This window comes from Talpa occidentalis, unplaced genomic scaffold (assembly GCF_014898055.3).
Source record: "Talpa occidentalis isolate TD23 unplaced genomic scaffold, MPIMG_talOcc4v2.1 talOcc4.4, whole genome shotgun sequence".
NCBI lineage: Eukaryota > Metazoa > Chordata > Mammalia > Eulipotyphla > Talpidae > Talpa > Talpa occidentalis.
Window position 1 is genome coordinate 7,705,582 of NW_023604295.1, and position 20,812 is coordinate 7,726,393.

At 48.9% G+C, this 20,812-nt stretch overlaps 1 protein-coding gene across 2 annotated transcripts in view; it reads right to left on the reverse strand.

Moving 5' to 3' along the window:
• The window catches only part of EVA1C (eva-1 homolog C), a 66,357-nt gene extending 55,550 nt beyond the window's left edge, over positions 1-10,807 (reverse strand). Inside the window, exon 1 of one of the 2 annotated variants that reach the window (XM_037525031.2) lies at positions 10,236-10,807. In XM_037525031.2, the coding sequence (XP_037380928.1) occupies positions 10,236-10,395 (160 nt within the window). In that variant the 5' untranslated portion in view covers positions 10,396-10,807. The remainder of the gene's footprint in view (positions 1-10,235) is intronic. The other variant, XM_054700309.1, reaches the window with a different exon arrangement.
• Between the last annotated feature and the right edge of the window lie 10,005 nt (positions 10,808-20,812).

Below are 20,812 nucleotides of genomic sequence, written 5' to 3' on the forward strand. Positions count from 1 at the left end.
GGTGGTCCAGTGGCCGGAGAGCTATGGGGACTACAACAACGTAAGGAAAAATTTTAAAAATTAATGAATTAATTAAAAATAAAAATGAAACAAATTGAATTGCCCCCCAACACACACACACACACACACACACACACACGCCCTCCCCTGTGATTGCTTCGCTGAGGTTATGAAATCTTCGAGAGTGTTGCAAAGACACCCTCGCACGGCCAGTGAGCAGCCGACTTCAAGTCTGACCACCTCTTGGTGCCACAGTCCAGGGAGACCCTCATGATGAGCTCAAAATGAGGGCACAGGGTCAAGGGCACAGGCAAGCTAAGAGCCAGAATAACCCCCTGGGGGAGGGAGCGTGGGCACTCAGTGGGGACTGCCTTTCCATTCCTTGACTTTGAGGGACTGAGGAATCTTGGGGGTTCTAGAAGCAGTGGAACGTCAGACTCCATGTTAGTTTTTAAGAAAATGTTCTACCTTCTTCAGACTCCAAACATGTAGAAGATGAAAAAAGGACAAGTTGGCTGGCGGAGCCCAACATTCTCAGGAGCCGGGGTGGCTCCTGGTTGGAAGGGGCACCCTGTACATTATAGGGGTATTAGCTGTCTCTGTAGTCTTCACTCACCAGATGCCAGCAGCACCCCCAGTTGTGACAAATAAAATTGCCCCTGGACATTTGCCAGCTGGGGGGCAAAATCTCTCTGGATTGAGAACCACTGGTTCAGACTAAATGTTAGGACAAGCTAAATGTCCATTCAGTATAAAGAACCTCCCTTAAACATAAGGCTCACAGCCTGCCTGGTGAGTGTCGACAACCCCAAATAACCTGTTGTGAGCAGCCAGAGAGATACACCGAAGCCCAAGACAAAGACAGACCTTGGCTTCCGAGCACTGGTTGGCATACGCCTTTCAAAAGCCATAGACGAATTCTTAAACAATCCTGGAAAGAATAATCCTGGAGCTTCTAATTTTGTTCTTTTTTTTTTAAGTAAATAAAAGGGAGAGACCTTGACATTTGAATGCCAGGATTTAAAGAAGCAGAACAGGTGAAACCACACACACGATCTGCTCTGGAATTCTCCCGCTGTGCCAATTCCATCCAGTCGGTCCTGTAGCACGAGACCCCTTTCCATCCTGAGGCTGTCGAAGGGCTGAGGCTTCCAGCCCTCTCTGACCTGTCCACAAAGCACTTGGCTTATTAGCTTTGGACAGCTCGTGAGTCCTTCAGTCTTCAAAAAACAGAAGGAGGTGTTTAAAAAACAACCTTCCCTTAAGTTCACCATCGAATGGGCAAGAGGAGGTGTGGAAACCCAAACCTGAGTTCAGGGCAAGTTTTTCTAAAAGGGGACAACAAAATTGTCTGTATCCCTCAAAAACTGTACAAATTGGCCTTCTGGATAACATCATGCTTTCTCATTTCCACCTGTCTCCTGTCGGACAGACAGACGGGGAAAGGACTCAGCGACCCGGTGGCTCTTGTTCCTGAGTACAGTGCGATGATTTATGATGTCTAAGCCTGAGAACCCCAGAAGCTGCTGAACATGAAAAGAATGAAAAATCTTCTGAGTCAAGAGGAATAAAGACAGGGCCTGGTAGCGCAGTGCTCGTCTCCGACTCTGAAACACTACTCTGCAGGCTGTCACAAGGATGCATCGCACAGACCCTTGCAGACAAAAAGCGTTATTTTATCCAGATTATTCCCCCACATTGCAGGGGAAAAGGGACTCATTTGTAATCATCAAAGGAATGCTGACAGACTTGAAATGGGATTACACCCTATTATGCTCATCAGAATTAAAGATTTGTTTTGGAGATCATTCTTAGGTTTCTCCCTCCCTGTTCCTCCAAACCCAGATGAGGTGATTTGTATTCATGGTGCGTCAGAGGCAGACATGAAATCAGACAGTTTGCAAACATGCATTTCAGATGCAACAGGCTGAGTTTTGAATTTTACTGTTGCCTGGTTTCTGTGTGTGGAAAACTTGACTTTCAAGTCAACACTAACCCCCAGCATCACTTCATCCCTTAACTTGTAAATGCAGTAGAAGTTCAATGTTAGGGAAATAAATGAGAAACTGATACAGATGTCTAGAAATGCAAATATGGAGATGTAAAATCTACACATGGGCAGAGATGCCTGGTAGGTTTGTGTTCACACTACTAAGCTCTCAGTTCCAAGATCTGCAGTTTGGATCATAGCATTTGGAGAATACAGTGTGCTAAATCTATTTCTCATTCCTCAAATTGTGCTATTGCATATACCAATGAACCTACTGGAAAGGAAGCCTCCTCAGGAAAGGACTGACTCTTTGAAGTAACTGTGTAATCATACCTAGCACAGCAGCTGATATCGGAAAGACTAGAACATTTCCTGTTGTTCCATACAGAATTTCCACAGCATAGTCACCACCTGGGGAGGAGTCTTGGGGACCTTAGGCTAGAAGGCATAAGTCAGTGGAAGATGTCAAACGGATCAGAACACCATCTCTTGTCATTAGCTGCCAAAAGGACAAGATATCTTAGAGAACATCTCTTTCAGGGTAAGGGCATTCTTTAAGTGGACAGGCAGAGCAAAAATGTGGTAAAGTGCATTAGAAGTTGCGTCATTTCTATTCTTTTTATCTCGGTCCTTCCTTCTAGACTCAGTGACCTTCTTTATGAGTCACATGCTTCAGGAGTTCCTTCAATAAGGATTTATCAGTGGTGAACATGCCTTTGTTTTGCACACACTCTAGAAGATAGTTTAGCTGGGTATATAGTTCTGCTCTGACAATTCCCCTCCATCCCCTTTTCCCCAGAACCTGCAAAATCTCTCACTGGCTTCTGGGTCTCACTTTTCTGGCTCTCCTGTTCTCCTCCCTGCTCCTCCAAACCCAAATGGGGTGATTTGTATTCACTGGGCATCAAGGGCAGACATGAAATCAGACAGTCTGCACAAACTTGCTTTTCATATTCAGCAGCCTGAGTTTTGTTGTTATAGCAACAGTGAGGTGGCACTGTTTCATTTCTCTCTGGTTGATTGTCACTCTGGTTTTAGTATTTTACAGTTTCAGTATGATAGGTGTAAATTTATTTGTATTTATCTTTCTTGAAACTGTTTTCCATCATATCTTGGAATAAGAGGAATAAAGGCAGGGCCTTTATTTATAATACCTTAGGTATCATCACGTATGTGTTGCCTCTCCCTCATTTTCTCTGCTCTTTGTTTTTAGAATACTGGTCAATGCTGGTCAGCTGAATGTTGAAACCTCATTCCATCTTCCATGTCTTACATGCTTCCCCCTCCCCACCCCACCCCGAATGCCTTTACTCCTTTTGTTGCATTCTGGATCTACAGCTTTATTTTCCAGTTCACTGTTTCTCTCTTCAGGTGTATTTAACCTATCCATCAAGCTGCTAATTTCAGTGAATATATTTTCATGTTAATAGATATATTTGGTTCTTTTTCAAATCTCCCTACTCTTTCTTGATAGACAGTCAATCGTTCCTCATGTTTTCGATTCCCTCTTTAACTTCTTTTTATGTTTTAGATTCCCTCTTTTATTTATTAAGAACTTATTGTTTTTGCTGATGACTGTTGTTTATATGATAAAATTTTAGGTTGTGTTTTCAGAATCGGCAGGATTTCATCTACAGGAATCTTGTAGGGTGTACATTGAGGATATGTGTGTGCACAGAGTATCCTGGTGTTTGTTTTTGCCAGGTACCTTGGGGCACTTCCAACATGGGACAACTCTATCAGTTTCTCAGCTTGGGTTTCCTGGTACAGGTGAATTCAAAACTCACACTCTTGAAAAGGTAACTTGTGGTTATATATTCTCAAGGGAAATGATTTTCTTCTCCAATCTTGGGCCCAGGCTGAGACAGTTCCCTTGTCATCTTTCATTGCAAGAAGGGTGATTTGTTTCTCATCCATCTTTTATATGAAGATCTTTAGTCCCTTTCAGCTCCTGGCTTTATAAGAAGATCATTATTCCAACTCCTCATGTTACATTGATCTAATGCTTTCTCTCTTGCCCTCATGCAGCAAAAGACCCCAGCATAGGCACAGGGCCAGTGCCAACTGACCCCTCTGGTTCTCTGATTTTTTTTTTCATTTCTGTTCCCTGGATACTCCTTATATTGAGTTACTCACTCATGCATTTAAAAGATGTTTGTTTTTACTTATCAACCCTAGGCATTTTGTTGGGGAAGTAATTTCAGGGCACCCTTTCCACCCCATTTCCAGAAACAGGCTACAGATCCTAGTCTATAATCAATTCTTTGGGGGTGGATGGTACTGTCTACAGACAGGATAGAGAATGGACAATGCCAGTAAGTCCTGGTAAAGATTTGGCTCTGAGCTAAACAGTACCATTACAGAGGTGGAGGGCCTTCCGGGTGGCACGGCTGGTTGAACGCAGCGCTGTGAAGCTGTCCGCAGCCTCTGCAGTGCAGGTTTGATTCCCGGCCGGCCAGGGAGATACCCACATGGTTCGGCAGACCTCTCCTGTCTCACCCGCTGCTCCCCTCAGCAGTGTTTTTGGTCCATCTGCCTGTTCTGCTCCCTGCTCTATCTCTGGTGAATTCTCTCACCCTCCCGTGCCTCTGGCCTGTACCCCAGTTCTTGTATAAATAAATAAATCTTTTAAAAATAACATTACAGAGGTGGTGTTGCTTTAAACTACTTAGGAGTTTACATGGATTTGTTTTAGTATTAGAGACATTACCTGGGTTCAAATCCCCAAAAGTTTCTTAATTTCTCTTTGCCTTAGTTTCTTCAATTTGTCAGACTAGTATCCCACTTACAGGGTTGTGAGGATTGAATGAGTGAATAAGCATGGACAGTGAATGGTGTGGGTCTAAAACACCAATAGTGGGCCTCCCCGGTGGCGCAGCGGTTGAGCTCTGGGTTGCGAGGCTGCCCGCGGTGCTGGTTCGATCCCCAGCTGCTCCCCGGCCACCAGAGGAGGGTCCCACATGGCGCGCAGACCTCTCCTGCCGCCCGCTGCTCCCCTCAGCAGTGCACTTCGGTCCTTCTGCCTGCTCTGCTCCCCGCTCTGGCTCTGGTGAATTCTCTCACCCTCCGCGTTTCTGACTATACCCAGTGCATGTACAAACAAACAAACAAACAAATAAATAAATAAAAATACATGCCTTTTAAAAAAAAAAAAAACATTCTAAAACACCAATAGTGTAGCTCACCAACTGCTCTTACAGTGCCAAAGGAAGTCAAAGAAGTCACTGTCCATACTGGGGGAGTTTTAATTGAAATGGTATGCACCTATGTAGGCACCAGCTAAGGGGAGCAGAAGAGGGCCCCATAGTAAGAAGGTGAACCTGAGAGAAAGCAAACCACAGTCACTTGCTTAGCTACTTTTCCCATCTGAGATTCTCCTTCAACACTAAGATGTTGATGTCTTTAGGATTTATGTTAATTAAGAAAAGCTATTCCTCACATAATGATATAGGTACACCAGCCATATTAAAATGGCAACAGTATCATAAAACCTCAGGGTGGCCTAGTCTCTACCCTCTGGGTCCCTACCCTCTGGGCAAGCCAGTTACTTCTCTGAGCCTGGGTTCTCAGTTGTAACACTCACTTGGTAAGGCCATTGTAAGGATGAAGTCATACTGGAGGTTAAACAGATGACACTTGCTCAATTAGTGTTCACCCTCTCCCATTCTGTTCCTTCCTTCAAAGGGCTGCTAGGCTACCCTTCCCAATAAAGCACCTGGGAGACCACAGCCATCAATAATAGGACCACTTGCTCATCTAGATGCCGCCTCCCCACTACAGAAAGGGCTGGCAGAACACTTTTCAATGGAGCTGCTTTCCATGGAGACAGATCACCAGCTACAGACATTTGCTCTTCATCTCTCTTCTTCTGTGGCAGCTGGATGACTCCTTCAAGCTCTGGGTTTATTTTTCTTTGATTACAAGCTGGCTTTTCTCTCCATAAAATTTTTACAAGTGAAGACATCCCTGAATAAAAGATGTGACTAAGACACAATAAAATGCAGAGTAGTGTGTGTGTGTTGAGATGTACCTGTGCCTGTGTGCATGTGTGTGCATGTGTGTTCAGATGCATGCATGCACACGCTCTGTGTTGGGATGTATGTGTGTGCACTTTGGAATGCATGGGCCCATGTGTGGGCATCTATGTTGAGATGTGTGTATGGCTGTGTGCATATGTCTTCACATGTGTGTGTTGGGATGCAGTGATAACCTGACAGTGACAATAGACTCCCTGGTGGTCAGTCCTAGGGATAGGGTGATGAAGGACACCTAGTTCATGCCTGTGTGCCCCTGAATGAACCGCTGCACAGGCAGAAGGACTCCACCTTCTGAACACTAGAGCACTGGCTCTCAACTCTGGCAATCTACCAGAATTGCCTGGGAACTTTTAAAAAGAAACCAATGCCTGGTTCTATTAAATCAGAAGCCCTGAGGTGCTGCTTGTGCAACCATACATTTGTTTAGACCCAAGGCTTTCTAATGTGCAACCAGGGTTGAAAACCCACTCTTTATTTGAGAATAGGAAGGTTCACCCTCTCCTACATGGATAACTGCATCCCCTCCTTCAGGAGCTAGTTCCCATTTTTGGGTCACCAAGATTTACTGAGTTACCATTTTTATACATTCTGCAAGTCTGGGCCAATGAAATAAGGAATGAGGATCAGGTTTATTTTCGGGAAGGCTAATGATCCTGTCCACCTTATGCTTGCTTAGGCAACTGATGATGGGGAGTAGAATATCGATCCAGAGAAACTGTCCCCTTTGACATCTTGGCATGTATGGATGTAAGGGAGGTCTTAGAGGATGCCCCACGCTCCTAGCTTCTCATCTCCTTGCCTTCCTGCTTTCCACATTCACTCCTGTGTGTCCGAGGGCAGGACGCACATGGACACGTGAGATTATGCTACTTTCAAAGGTCCGTTTTCTTGGAAACTAGAAACATTTGCCACCCTTGCCTTCTCTCCTCCCCCATCCCTTTGCACAAGCCCATCAACCATTTAGAACTTCTTCAAGATGAAAAAAAAGAAAGACAAAGAGCAGAAGGCACAGTTGGGCTGAAGCAGGGAGGGAAGACCCTGCCTGACCTCAGCACAGTGAAAACCACATACACAGTGAACAAGAACTGAGGGTCTTGGCCAACTAGGGCCAGAGACACTGAAACATCCCTGTCAGGCAGGCTAAAGTAAAGTATATTTTGCTCTTTAGGGCTGAAACTTAATTTGACACTCCCTCCTCTCAGCCTTTACCCTCATGCTCCAGATCCCGGCCTCATTCTTTGAACACAGCATTATACCTCTGGTTTAAAAAAAAAAAATCAATGATCAACTTGATCTCTGGTCAAATCATCAGTTTGGGAAAGCAATCAAAAGAACAGAACTCCATCCCACAGAGGGGATGAAAGCCAAATGCATCTGAGTTATGGGTTAAGGATGAGACACACACACCTTACACGAACAGCGCTTACCTCCTGGGACCTGCTTAAAGTGCAGGGTCTTCCAGGGCCTCTGGTCTCATCCCGCTATCTTCAGGGCTGAGAGAGAAGGGGAAGTCTGGGGAGCCTGTTTTCCAGTGGGCTTGGAGGTGATTAGCACAAGTCACGAGCATGTGGGGGGAGAAGGAGGCCACCATGTAGCCTCTGGCTTATTAAAATCTGATGCTGGAATCTGGGGGGGGGGGAGGGGGCAGAGGAGGAGTGAATCAATGACCCAGGAAAACTACACCAGCTGACAGCCTTAGGAAAAGGCTCAAGGAAGAGTTGCAAAGAAGAAAAAAGCTTAGGTAACTTTCCCAAACTCTGCACTGACCCTGGCTGAGACCCATCCCTGACATTCTGGTACTTTCTTTCATGGGGATACACCATCTTTCCTCCAACCTCTGCCTCACAGGATGAAAGTGGTCCCAAGTGATTTCAGTTTTCAATGTTTAAAAAAACAAACAAGTATCTGCATAGTTAAATGCTGGTCTCCAGTGCTCAGCTATTATTAGAAGGCTCCTCAGAAGAGGGCCACCATCTCTTTCCAGGCCTCTGGTTTTTATACACCCCTCCAAGCAACTAGGCCACCTGTTCCCAAGAAAGTTGGCCCCAGGCAGTAAGGACAAGAGGTGAAGGTAGAGGAAGGGGGGACTGAAATTACAGGATCAGGATCCACTGCTTCAAATATAACATTCCACTGAGACTCAGACTGTCACCTTCCAAGCTTAGGAATTTTCCATCATGTACATCCCATGATTGGGAGATCCTGAGGTTCATTCAGTCTCAAGTGAAACTGATCAACTTGGAAGACTGCATCTTCCTCCTTGAGACTTTTCCAATATCTTTCCCACACCACATAGTATAGACTTGAGATATAACATTGAGTGTGTCTGGGGTTTGGGATGATGTTACATTTCTATTTTTCTCCCAAAAAAGGTTCCCTGACATTTTCTTCCTAGCCTTCAGATCTCTGAAGAGCAAGCAAGGCTGGCCAGGGGAAAAGTGGAGGGAACTGTGGATGCTCTGGCAATACCACCACCTACTGCTGGCTCAGGGATATTTAAACCCTGGAGTTCAGGTTTGCAGAATGGCAGAGGGAAATTCCTTTCATCATTAATGTACCTTAGAAGAACAGGTATCAAGGCATCCAATTTCCCTCAGGATAGAGCCTCTCTGTTTAGACTGCCACAAGTATCCAACAGCTTCACTAAAGAAACAAACTCTGAAATGTCTATGATCTACAAAAACAATCTGATGGTCACATTGCAATTGACCTAAAACAATATTTGTTCAGTTGGAATGATGTCATCAAAAAAAGGGCTGGTTATCTTTCTACCCTTTCCTTAATATTCAGAGTTAAACCATGGTTGAATTCAGGACACTCTTCATCATTTAAACCAGCAAATACAGAACTTTTCTAGCAGCCAGGAAAGTTCTATTAAAAAAAAAAAAGTCAATAGCACTTGAAAAGTAATTCCCTCGCACATTTGCCACAGCGTTCTGACCCTGTGGTACTCCATTTTAAGGACCACGGTTGGCTTGCCAAATAGGCATATCTTGGCTTCCTTTGCTAGGTAGAAACACTGCCCTGATATAAAATATTCAAAGCAAAGAACCTCTGACCCAAGAGCTCTCAGCTAACAATGACAGTCTCTGTAAGTAAACTAGAAACCCAACTCAGCTTCTGGTTTGCCAGTGTTCCCTGCCATGTACTAGTCTGCGCAAACAGGGCTGCAGGGTGACTCCCTTTACCAAGATTATATTGCAAAAGACCCTGCAGGCAGGGCCCCTACCCGGACTATGCAAAGCCTGGACTTGGCAAAAGATTCCTGGGGAAGGGGGAGAGTGGGGTTCAGAGCTGCTTCCTGCACTGGCTTGGGGCTGGGAAACAGTGAAGGCCTCCAGTCTGTCTGGAGGGAGCCTCAGGTACCAAGGCAAGGACTTGTATCTCCAAATTAAGTACAGTGGTAATAAAGGCTCCTAGAGCCACCATCAACCCAGAAACTTCCTCTCTTGGCTTTTGCAATGCCGCACCTACAGCTCCAAAACTTATCTGACAAGAGCTGGGAGCCCTGGTCCAATTTCCCAAACAGGACGCCTCATGGATTCCTGGGAGGGGGAACTCAGTTATTTTTTGTTGAGGCTGGAACTGGGCTGGGGTCGGGGCGGGGAAGCTGGTACCTCTCGGGGTAAAGTCTTGCCCCTGAGTCTCCTGTTTGCAAGCTCTTGCTTATTTCTCTGAGCATCTCCACCAGACCTCCTGTCCCCTGGGGGTTCCGGCCTGTCAGCACATACCTCGGGTCACGTGTCCCCTGCACCAGTCTCCTTTCACATGGGCACCAGGGAGACTGGCTGGGGCGCACCCGGACTAAGCGGGTGGCAAACCAGGTGCCACTCCTCTGACCATAAACACGTGTATTCCACAGCGCTGGGCGCGTCAGCGGCTCAGTTTAAGGAGCCTCTAGCGGACTCGCATCGGTCAGAATCCGGTCCCTGGTGCTGGCAAATTAACGAGGTCAACAGCAGGGCGAGAAACACCAAATACTTTATCCACCCCTTCTCCGACAGCGGGAGGGGGCTCTGCCTCCACCCTGCACGCAGTCACCTATAAGCCAAAGGCTCACCTCAGGCGAGAAAACTGTCCCTGAGCGCACCCCGACTTGAATACTTTACTCCACCCTGACCGAGCCCCCGAGGGCGGTCGCCCCGCAGAGGGCTCACCTGGGCGCACAGCGGCGCGGGGGGCGCGCGGCGAGGGAGGGCGCTTCTTACCCGAGAAGTCGGTGAGCGCCGCGATTTCCTTGGAGCAGACGAGGACGGTGCAGTAGAAGAGGCGCAGGAGCTGGCCGGGTGGCTCTACCTGCCGGCGGAGGCCGGGCTGCGGCGCGGGCTGGGGCGCGGGCGGTGGACGCGCTGGGCCCGGCAGGAGCATCGTGCGCGGCGCGGCGGGGCGCGGGCGCGGGCCCGGGGCGCGCGGGGGGTCGCTGGAGGGGACAGCGGCGTCACATGGCAGAGCGCGTCGGGGGCCCGCGGCTCCCCGGTCCCCGCCGCCTCCAGGGCCAGGCTGCCAGCACCTCCTCCCCGAGGTTGGTCAGCCCCGGCCCCCCAGCTAAGGGGAGAAGGCGGAGAGCCGGGGCGGGGCGGGGCGCCCCGGGAAGGATCCGCGCGGTGTGGTTTCCCCGAGAGGAAATCTCCGCTGCCGCCGCGCGGGAAGAATCAAGGGGCGCCCGGAGGGAACGTGTAGCCTTGGCTTGCCCGGCGCGGGTGGAGGCCGATCCCTGGCGCGCTGCCCGCCTAGGAGGGCGCCCCCAGAAGCTCGCCGAGGCCGCGCCCCTGGAGCGCCTCCACGCCCGCGCCCCCGCCCGCGAGCTGGCCCGGTACCCCGACCCGGCGGCGCTGGCCCGAGCCCAGCCTCTCCCCGGCCGCGGGAGGACCCGGCTGGTGCCCGTGACGCACTTTGGAGCCGGCGCCGCGCGCTCAGCCCCGGTACCCCTGGGGCGGGGCCGAGGCCGGGGCGGGACCACGGGAAGGTGGGGTTCTCGAGGTGAGGACCGCGGCGAGGGGTTCCTGCGCCCGCCGCTCTCGGGGTGCAGAGCCAACACGCGGCTGCGCCCCCTTCGCGGGGAGGAGACCGAGGCCGCGCGCGTTGCCCCAGCTCCTGCAGCCAGGGCGAGAGCGAGCTGGGGGCGCGGGGCGCGGGGTCTTCAAATGCATCGGGCCTCCCCCAGGGCGAGTTTCTTTTCGCGCCGACCACGCATCTGTGCGGGCGGGTCATCCGCGACGCCCCGAGGACCTGACCCCGGGCGGGCGCCAACAGCCGCCCCACTGCCGACAGCGGGGCTTTGTTGAGAAGGGGCCGCTGCGTCCTTCTGGACCCCTCGATTGCGCGCGGCGTGACCCGCCTTCGGACGCTCAGCCCGGGGCGCGGGGGGCGCGGGGGGCGCGGGGGGCGCGGGGGGCGCGGGGGGCGCAGGGGGCGCGCGGCCGGCGCCGGGGCTGGGAGACACGTGCGTGGGCGCCGGGGACAAGTGCGGGCGCGCGGGGCCCGCGCCCCGGCCGAGCACCCCCGGGCCGGCGCCCCAGACCCAGCGGGCAGCCTGGCGCGCCGGCAGAGGGAGCAGGGCCGGGCCGGGGCGCGCGGCACAAAGTGTTCCCGACGCCGCGGGGCGGCCGTGCCAAGTCCGCGGCCTCCTGACGCGGAAACGTGGATAATGAGGCCCCGGGGCGGGGCCGGGCGCGCTGCCCCCGCGGGCTCCCAAAGGCCAAGGCCAGGGGTGCGCGGAGGCCCGAGCAGAGGAAGCAGCGCCCGGCCTCCCGGGGCGCCTCCCGCAGGTTAACCGCAAGGCCCGAGGACGGGAAGGCGTCGGTCCCGCGGGGGGCTGCAGCGGGGTCGGGTCTGCGGAATTGGGGTTCCTGGCGCTGGGCTCCCTCCCTGTCTGGGGCGGGGAGACAGATGCTAAACTTCGGTATTTGTCCAGCGGGACCCTGGCTGCCAGGCGCTGTGCTTTAACAATAAAAAAGTCTACACTACAATTCTCTGCCTTCTCAAATAATGTGCATTTTCTGCCTTGGGGAAACTGAGGCTGGGGGTGGGGAAGGACTCCTCTGGTAAGTAACCTTTGCTCTAAACCCTGCTTCATTCACCCACTGTAGATACCAGTTGAGTATCTGTGGGTGCCCACCCTGTGGTAGGGGTCTAGGGTGCTGGCGTGGGGAGCCAACCTCGCCCCCTGGGGCTGTCCAGGGGCCAGCAAAGTCACCAACTGTGACAGTACCTCAGGCTCCCCTGTCTGTAAAACCCTGCTCCTCCTCCTCCTGAGGCTTTCATGAATTGATATAGTGATGTGAGTGGACAGGTTCTGGCACATAATAAGTGCTCGGTCAATATTAGTCACTATTATAGCTTGGAAGACAGACATTGGACAGATAATTCCAAGTGAACTCGAGGTTGTGAAGGACAAGGGGTCATGGCGGCAGCAGAGGGGAGGCTGAACTGGAGAGAAAGAGGTGTTAGGGGGCCTTTGAAGGCAAGGAGGCTGAGAAAAATGGGGAAAGTTGGTCAAGGAAAAAGTAGCAAATGTCGGGAGAGTGAACATTTTAGAAAAGGGAACAGCATGCATGAAATACAAAAAAAGGGGGGGCTTCATAGAAGAAAAGTCTAGAATGGATAGAGCCGTGAGCAAAGTACAGGGCAAAGTAACATAGACAGGTGAGTGACCACGGCTCAGGAACGGGCCACCTTAGCGAGGATTACTTCCATCCGTTGCTTAGATCTCATGAGCACTTCCAGCGTCATCTTAAGCCAATAAAGGGCTGTGTGCTGACCAGTCACATGATCAGGTGTATGTAGGTAAAAGATTATGCTGGCAGCTGAGAGCAACTGGACAAGAATCATTGAAAGGGGGCCCAGGGATCAGATGCCCAACCAAAATGGAAAAGCCTCAAACAGATATTTACCGCCAATGTTCATGGCCATATTACGCACAATAGAGATGAGCAGATAAACAAAATGTGGACTATTATTCAGCCATTACAAGGAATGAACTTCTGATAACAAAATACTACCACATGTATGAACCTTGAAAACATTATGCTAGGTGAAAAAAGTCCAGACACAAAGTAATGAATAGTATAGGATTCCGTTTACATAACATATCCAGAACAGGCAAATTCACAGAGACAGAAAGTGGATCAGAGCTTACCAAGAACTGGGGGGCAGGGGAGTGAAGAGATACTTAACTGTTTAATGATCATTTCTGTTTGTGGTGGTAAAAAAGTTCTTGAAGTCGACAGTGGTGCTGCTGGTTACACAATAGTGTGAATGTTGGTAACACCCTCAACTACCATTGTGATTTTATGTTCCATGTATTTCTGACAACTTAAAAAATTAATTATATACAAAAAATCATTGAACTGTGCTCTTTATTTTTTTTTTTTTTTAAGATTTATTTATTTATTTATTTATGCAAGCAGTGGGTACAGTCAGAATTGCGGGAGAGTGAGAGAATTCACCAGAGCCAGAGCGGGGAGCAGAGCAGGCAGAAGGACCGAAGTACACTGCTGAGGGGAGCAGCGGGCGGCAGGAGAGGTCTGCGCGCCATGTGGGACCCTCCTCCGGTGGCCGGGGAGCAGCTGGGGATCGAACCGGCACCGCGGAGGCTGCGGGCAGCTTCGCAGCCCAGCGCTCAACCGCTGCGCCACCAGGGAGGCCCCTGAACTGTGCTCTTTAAATGGATTTGTACTGTATATGAATTATATAGCAATGAAACTGTAGAAAAAAAATCAAACACTGACAAGGTCAAGGGAGATGGTCAGGAGGGGAGGGGCTCTGGACTGTGGCTTTGCAGGTCTGGAGAGAAGGGGAAAGTGGCCAAGTCAGAAAGATGTTGGGGGAGGGGGACAGTAGTTTAACTGCTTGTTGTGGAGAGAAAGGATCTTTCCACCCTCAGCCACTCGCTGTTAAATCTGATTTTACTCCTAAGCTGAACTTTAAGAATTTTGGAATCTTGCAAGAAATTCAATATTCATCTTTCTTTTTTCCAAGTACCTTTGTGTCTACAAGCAATTATTTTCACACACACCCTTTTTCCTTCTCTGTAAATATACAATCAAATACCTAAATTCTGGAGCTCAATAAAAATTCTTAGGATGAAAAATGGGGAGGGAAACACAAGGTCAAATCGCTTGTAAAGTTGCTCTGGGGCACAAAGAGGAATCATCTTTTCTGCCAAGCAGTTTTCCCTAGATTCTTTCTCCTAAGATGGAATTTTAAAAATCAAAGGCAGTTTTAGCCTCTTGATTAGTCGGCACAGTTAAAAGAGCTGCAATCAAAGCCAACAGTCTGATGAGGGACAAATCAAATAATAAAGTTCTTCTCAAATATTAAAACTTATAACAACCTTAGGAAGTAGGGCCTCCCTGGTGGTGCAGCGGTTGAGCGCTGGGTTGCGAAGCTGCCCGCAGCCTCTGCAGCGCCAGTTTGATCCCCGGCTGCTCCCCGGCCACCGGAGGAGGGTCCCGCATGGCGCGCAGACCTCTCCTGCCGCCCGCTGCTTCCCTCAGCAGTGTATTTCGTCAGTCTGCCTGTTCTGTTCCCCTCTCTGGCTCTGGTGAATTCTCTCACCCTCCCGCGCTTCTGACTGTACCCAGTGCTTGTATAAATAAATAAATAAAATCTTAAAAAAAAAAAAAAAAAAAAACCTTAGGAAGTAGATGCTACCCAGGACCTGGCGGGGTCCCTGGTTAGAAAATTATTAATTTCGAGAACGGCGACAGCAGAGCATCCCACCAGTATGGGCGCTCATTGGCACAGCGTTGAGTGACAGCACAGGTCACAATACCTTGAACTTGACCCTGGTCTTGCCAGTAACTTCATCTCTCAGATGGGGAAACTGAAGACACACATTCACATAGGTCGTCTGCAGCTGGCTTTGAAGCCCTTTGTCCCTGCAAATCGGGCACATTGGGCAATCTTGCCCCTTTGCACAGAGAGGTTTGAGAGCTGTTTCTGTGCCCACAATGTGCGTTCAGTGCGTGACAGCAGCCATGCAGGGCTCTGCCAATGACTTGTCTTCCCTGCCTTTTCTTTCTTCGGCAGCGATCCTGCCCCCTCTTTCTATCCTTCTTCCTTGAGAACCCGGCTCTTGTCCTCTGCACAGGCCCAAGCCTGGCTTGGAAGATGCTGTGTGCCGTGCTCTGCGCCTATGCGCTCAGCTGGGCCATGAGGGTGAGGCTTTTGGCTTTCCACAAGGATGGGCTGCAGCCCATCAGAGAAGACATAGGCCGCCATTTGTCAGGCACAAAGAAATCAACCTTTCTAGCTCCGAAGAGTGAGGCCCAATGTTCCAGAGCAAAAAAGGCTTTTTAGAAAGTAACAAATGGTAGTTTGTGTTTGGAGCTGGCACTGAAGCCACATTGATACCAAAGAGGCTGCTTGCTGTGGCTTACAAGCCCTGGGGCACACCAGAAGGGCTGGGGGGAATGTGTAGCCCAAAAGGGAAGGTGGCCTTGAGGAATATTTGCACAGAAGGGAGGCCCCCAGGACAGTCTATCCAAGGGCAAAGGCATCGAGGATGGCGGCCCCTCTCCCACCCAAGGAGGCGTCTGAGCTGCCTGCCTTTCCTTTTTTCACATTTGCAAAATGAAAAGGTTGGGATGCAATATCCATTTTGGCTCTCAAAGCCCATAACCTGTTTAAATTAGATGTAGGATTTCAGGAAATTGGGCTACATCTACGCTGGCTCCTTGACATTCCTTGATTTTTAAAAAAATACTTATTTTCCCATACATGCCGTCAGTCTGTTCATATGTTATTCATGTCTTCCTTTTTGTGAAAGAAGAATACAACATGAGCAAACGTTGGGGGGTTCTTGGAGCTCTGTCAATGATTAGATTCCATGGGAGTATTCAGTATGAAAATTCCCAAGAATTCCAAGTGGTAAACTCAGTTTCTGGATAAGAGCCTGTGCTCTATCCTGGAGGCACCAGATACCCTCTCTTCCTTGCAGCACTGGAAGGTGCTGGTGGCCACCACAGACTCAACTGCCTTCAGCAACATCACAGGGAGTCCATTCACGTGGGTCTTACCTGACAGTGGGGACAGTTTGCTTCAGAGCCCCTGAACCCCATTCTTCACCCTCTTATTCTCCTCCCGTCCCCTTTGGGGACCAGGCACCCTTCCTCCTGAGTACTCTGCCATCAGAATGGAAAGCATGCTGAGACTGGAAAGATGAAAGCCTGGCTCTGGAAAGCCAAGTGCACCCACCTACCAGCTGTGGTGGTACAGGTGGAGGTTCATTATCTGGGCACTCTGGCCAGAGCTCAGAGGTTCGAATCCCAGGTCTGCCACCGCTGTGTGGTGGATGGTGTTTGATCAGCTCAGAGCCGCATATGCAGTCATCAATATAACCACTTCGTGGGCTCAGTGCATTACTATAATAGTTATTGAGCACATGACCCTGTTTCCATTTGAACACCTAAGAATGTCTTTGTTTCTTAGGTAGTTTAGATCTTCATGTCTTTGGCTTCTTCTGTGAGGACAGGTGAGGTTTCCAGCTCATTCCTCTGAATGACAGCACAGAAGGGAGGCCCTTCTGGCTTCTGACTACTCCCTTCTTCCCCACCTCTGTACCATCGTTGGCCTCCTCGCCTATCTCTTCCCTTCTGCTGCTGCTGGGAAGTGCTCCTCTCCCCCAGCCCTCTGTGATCTCCCTGAGTTTTGGGGACCTGGCTTCCCCCCAGAGTGTCATTGAATCTGACATCAAATCCTCAAAGTCATGACATATGTAGCCTTCCTTTTATTAAAAAAAATATTTTTTTATTGTGGGAAGACACATATAACATCAAAATTAGCAACTTCATCATTTTCATCAGTGGCATTAAGTATTCACATCATCACGCAGCCATCACCACCCTCGTCTCTAGAACTCTCTCCTTTTCAGAAACCGAAACACTGTGCCCTTAAACACAAACTACCCCCCAACCCCTGGAAGCCGCCATTCTGCTTTCTGTGACTAAGTAAATTTGGCTACTCTGCATGTCTCATAGCAGTGGACTTAGGGCTTCGGTGACCAGCCAACTTTGTTTAGCACGAAGACCTTAAGGTTCACCTCTGTGTAGCGTGGGTGGAACTCCCTTCCTTCTTAAGGTGGAAAAATAGTCATTGTGCATGTTGCTCACACCTGGCTTGCCCGTTCATGCACGAGTGGACCCCTAGGCCGCTTCTACCTACCTCTCTGCTGTTGTGAATAGCGCTGCTATGAACGTGGGTCTACAAAATAAATTTAGAATTTTAAATGGTTATTTCCAAAGCAAAGCCTAAAGCCACTGAAACAAAAGTGAATCAACGTCCTGAAAGGCATTTAGGATCAACAGAATGGATTTCCAGGGATGAGCTGAGGCTCCCAAATGTTTTCAGTTCATGGCGCCCTTTGCATCTCAATGATTTTCTATAGGCCCCAAGCCAAAACAAACAAACACATACGTACTATACTGTTGCATTCATTTAGTAACTAGACCCTAACAACTTAATAAGTACATATGTCCTAACAACTAAGTGGTTGTTTGAAACAAATACACATTCAAAAGGAAAAATATTTTTATGTTATTCTCAGTAACCACAATTGGGCATCGCCCCCGCCCCCCATCTCTGTTTCTGTCGACTTTTCTTGGTTCTTTCTTTCTAGCACAGTAACCACTAAAACCCCAGAGTTGCAAAGCCAGGACTTCATCAGAGGAAATGTTGCACTCTAATTTTGGAGCTGTCCCCCATCGAGGTGGCAGTTTGCCATAGTTATCAGGAATCATCGTCTTCCCACCTGGAACAATATTCCCAGGCAACTTGTGGACACTCTCCAGACCCTGGACACTTTCACGCCCATTTGGGAACCACAAACCGAGATAATCCAAGTACTAGCAAGACCTTACTGTGTCAACAAGGGCTGCCTGGGCTGCTCTTGGCCGACTCCCCAGCTGCTCTCATTCTCACCACACTGCACCTCCCTCCACTGCACAGATGCTCTTGCTGTCCTTGACCTCTGGTCACGTTCCTGCCTCAGTGCCTTTGCTTATGCTGTGGATTCCTCCAGGAATCTTGGTCTCCTTGGGGGGGGGCACCTTGGCCCCCCTCCTTCACTTGTCCAGGGCTCTTCACTTGCACAGGGTTCCCTGTCCACCCCAATCACCCTCACCCACTTTCCTCATCTTAGAGTGCTCCTGGCAGCTGGCCTGCCATTCTGTCAATCTTCCTGCCCAGTAGGATGATTTACTCCAGACAAACCTCTCTGAAAATATAATTACATTTGAAATTAGTGGTCCAGGTTTATTTCGATAGTAACAAAGCAAAATTACCATGTTTCTGTAACCAAATATTGACAGACACACAGGAAGAAAGCTGAATAATGAGACCGAGGAAAACATAAGACAATGCAAATGCACAATATTGTCACAAAACAACTAGCAAGCCAGGAAGACAGGGAGAGGAGGCAATGACACACTGATGGCTCTGGCACTCAGCTGTTCCTGGAGACCTCCATGTTCCAATTGCTCCCAGACTTGTAAAGAATCACCTCTCCCTTCTGATGGGGGGTTGGGGGAACCAGAAAGTCATATTGTCAAGAGGCACTCCAGGCTGGGAGAGGTTTGTGACTGCTTTGCATCCCACATCTTTCTTTCCCCAATGATTTTTTTAGTGACATCTTTTTTTTTTTTCTGTCACCAGTCACATTGCCATCTTTGACAGCCAGCTCTGACAACACGTCCTTGACATTGAAGTCCACATTGTCCTCAGGATAAACCTCATTCAAAGCTTCATGATATGTTGAAGCAAATGTTAACTGGAGCAAAGAAGACCACTGTGCTGGGTTTGAGAACACCCATCGCAACTCAGCCCACAGTGGCAGTCCCAATATCACTAATTTTGCAGATGTCCTGGAAGGGGAGATGAAAGGGTTTGGCACTGGATGAGTTTGTGGCAAGATTCCACTGGCATTGCCATTTTTATGGGTGCCATTCCATCCCTTGAAGCAAGGCACGTCCGCACCTGGCTCAGCATGTTGTCACAATCCAACTAGAAATTGGCACAAATGCTATTGTGCTGAGGTTATAGGCAATTTTCTTAACATAGGTGCTGACACCCTCAGTGACTTCCTGATATCCTCTCTGGCTGTAGGGTCGCTCAATGGAATCCATTTTGTAAACACCAACATTAGTTGTTTTACACCTGAAACAGAAAGTGGGCCAATTCTTATACCACCTTCAAACTCACCAAACCAGCAGCAATAATCAGGCCAGCACAGCCAAACTGAGGTGTGCCTGTGAGCTTTCTTGACAAAATCTCTGTGTTCTGGGGCATCAGTGATGTTCATATAATACTTGCTGGTTTCAAATCCCCACAGGGAGATATTAGTGGTGATACCATGCTCACGATTCAGCTTGCCCAAGACCCAGACATACTTTACAAAGTCCTTTCTCAACAGCCTCCTCAAATGTTTTGATGGCTCTTTGGTCCATTACATCACATTTGTAAGTCAGAGGACCAGATGTAAGACAGATGCCTGAATCTACCTGTCCAGTGATGACAATTGTTCATGTGATTTTTTTCCCCCTATTTGGAAAACTGGGACTTAGTGGTGGCTTTCCTAATACTTGCATTCTGGCAACCTAGTCTATATTCTGTTCCAATGGATGATTTGTCTGTCCTTCTACAGCTGTTATAGGGCAGCCCCAATACAAAACGGGGTGCCTGACTGTGGGTCCTCACCTGCGCGCTTAAAAGGACTTATTAATGCTCTGCTGTAGGCACACGCGGAAGGTTAATAAAAGGTTTATTTACAAGGGAAGGGGAAATGAGGAAATGTACAGCTCAGGGAGAAAAGTGGGAGACAAAGTTTTAAATGAGTCCTACCTGATCCGCCGATCTGGAATCCCAAATGGCACTCTGAGAGCTGGCTGCAAGCCAGGAGCCATGAAGCCAGGAGGCGAGTGACAGCGAGCCAGCCCAAGGCCCACGTGTTTGGTTTTTATACCCAACCTGGCTGCTTAACTCCACCCTCAGGTCCCAGCCACCTTCCCTTTGGTGGTGATGGGATTTGTCTTTCCCAATGTCTTGATGGCTTTAGTTTGGAGTGGGAGTGGAGTCCACAAAGCCTGTATGGGATTAGCTCAGGACATTTCCCCCTAACACCACTACTATTTAAATTTGATTATTATAACTTGACATAAATCTTCATGCATGATAAATGGGAATACATGAACATCCACTTAACAGATATGAATGAAAAGTGTAGCTGCTGGAGATGAAGTGCTTAGCTATTACAGGTTGGACACATCTTGTTGCTAATTCACCACAGTCCAGGGGTCAGTTCACAAGTTTATATACTAAAAAATCTGTATGCTGAGATTTCTTATAGCATTTCACGAGTAAACCTACTTTTTAAGATGGTATACCTTTAGCCAAGCTCAAGCAACAGGTTTATGTATTCGTTAACACAGGCATTTATTGATTCAACAAATAGTATTTATTGAGCCCTGTGGTATGCCAAGTCCTGGGATAGAGTGAGCATGGAGCACTGGACTTCGTTTTGTGCCGTTATAAACCACACATCTTAGTAAAGGTGTTTGGCAAACAAATAAATACCTAATATCCCCAGTGGGGTGGGCAGAGAAAATACAGGAAAATAAAAGAAAGTAAGAAGATGGGAGTGAGAAAAAGCAGATCCCATGTTCCTGACATGTGGGCTCTTCCTGTACATTCTGAAAGTCTGTGTCATGTAAGGTCTGGGCAGAGATTCAGATGGAAGGAATAGCAAGTGCAAAGGCCCTGAGGTAGATACCAGCTTAGAATGTTCTAG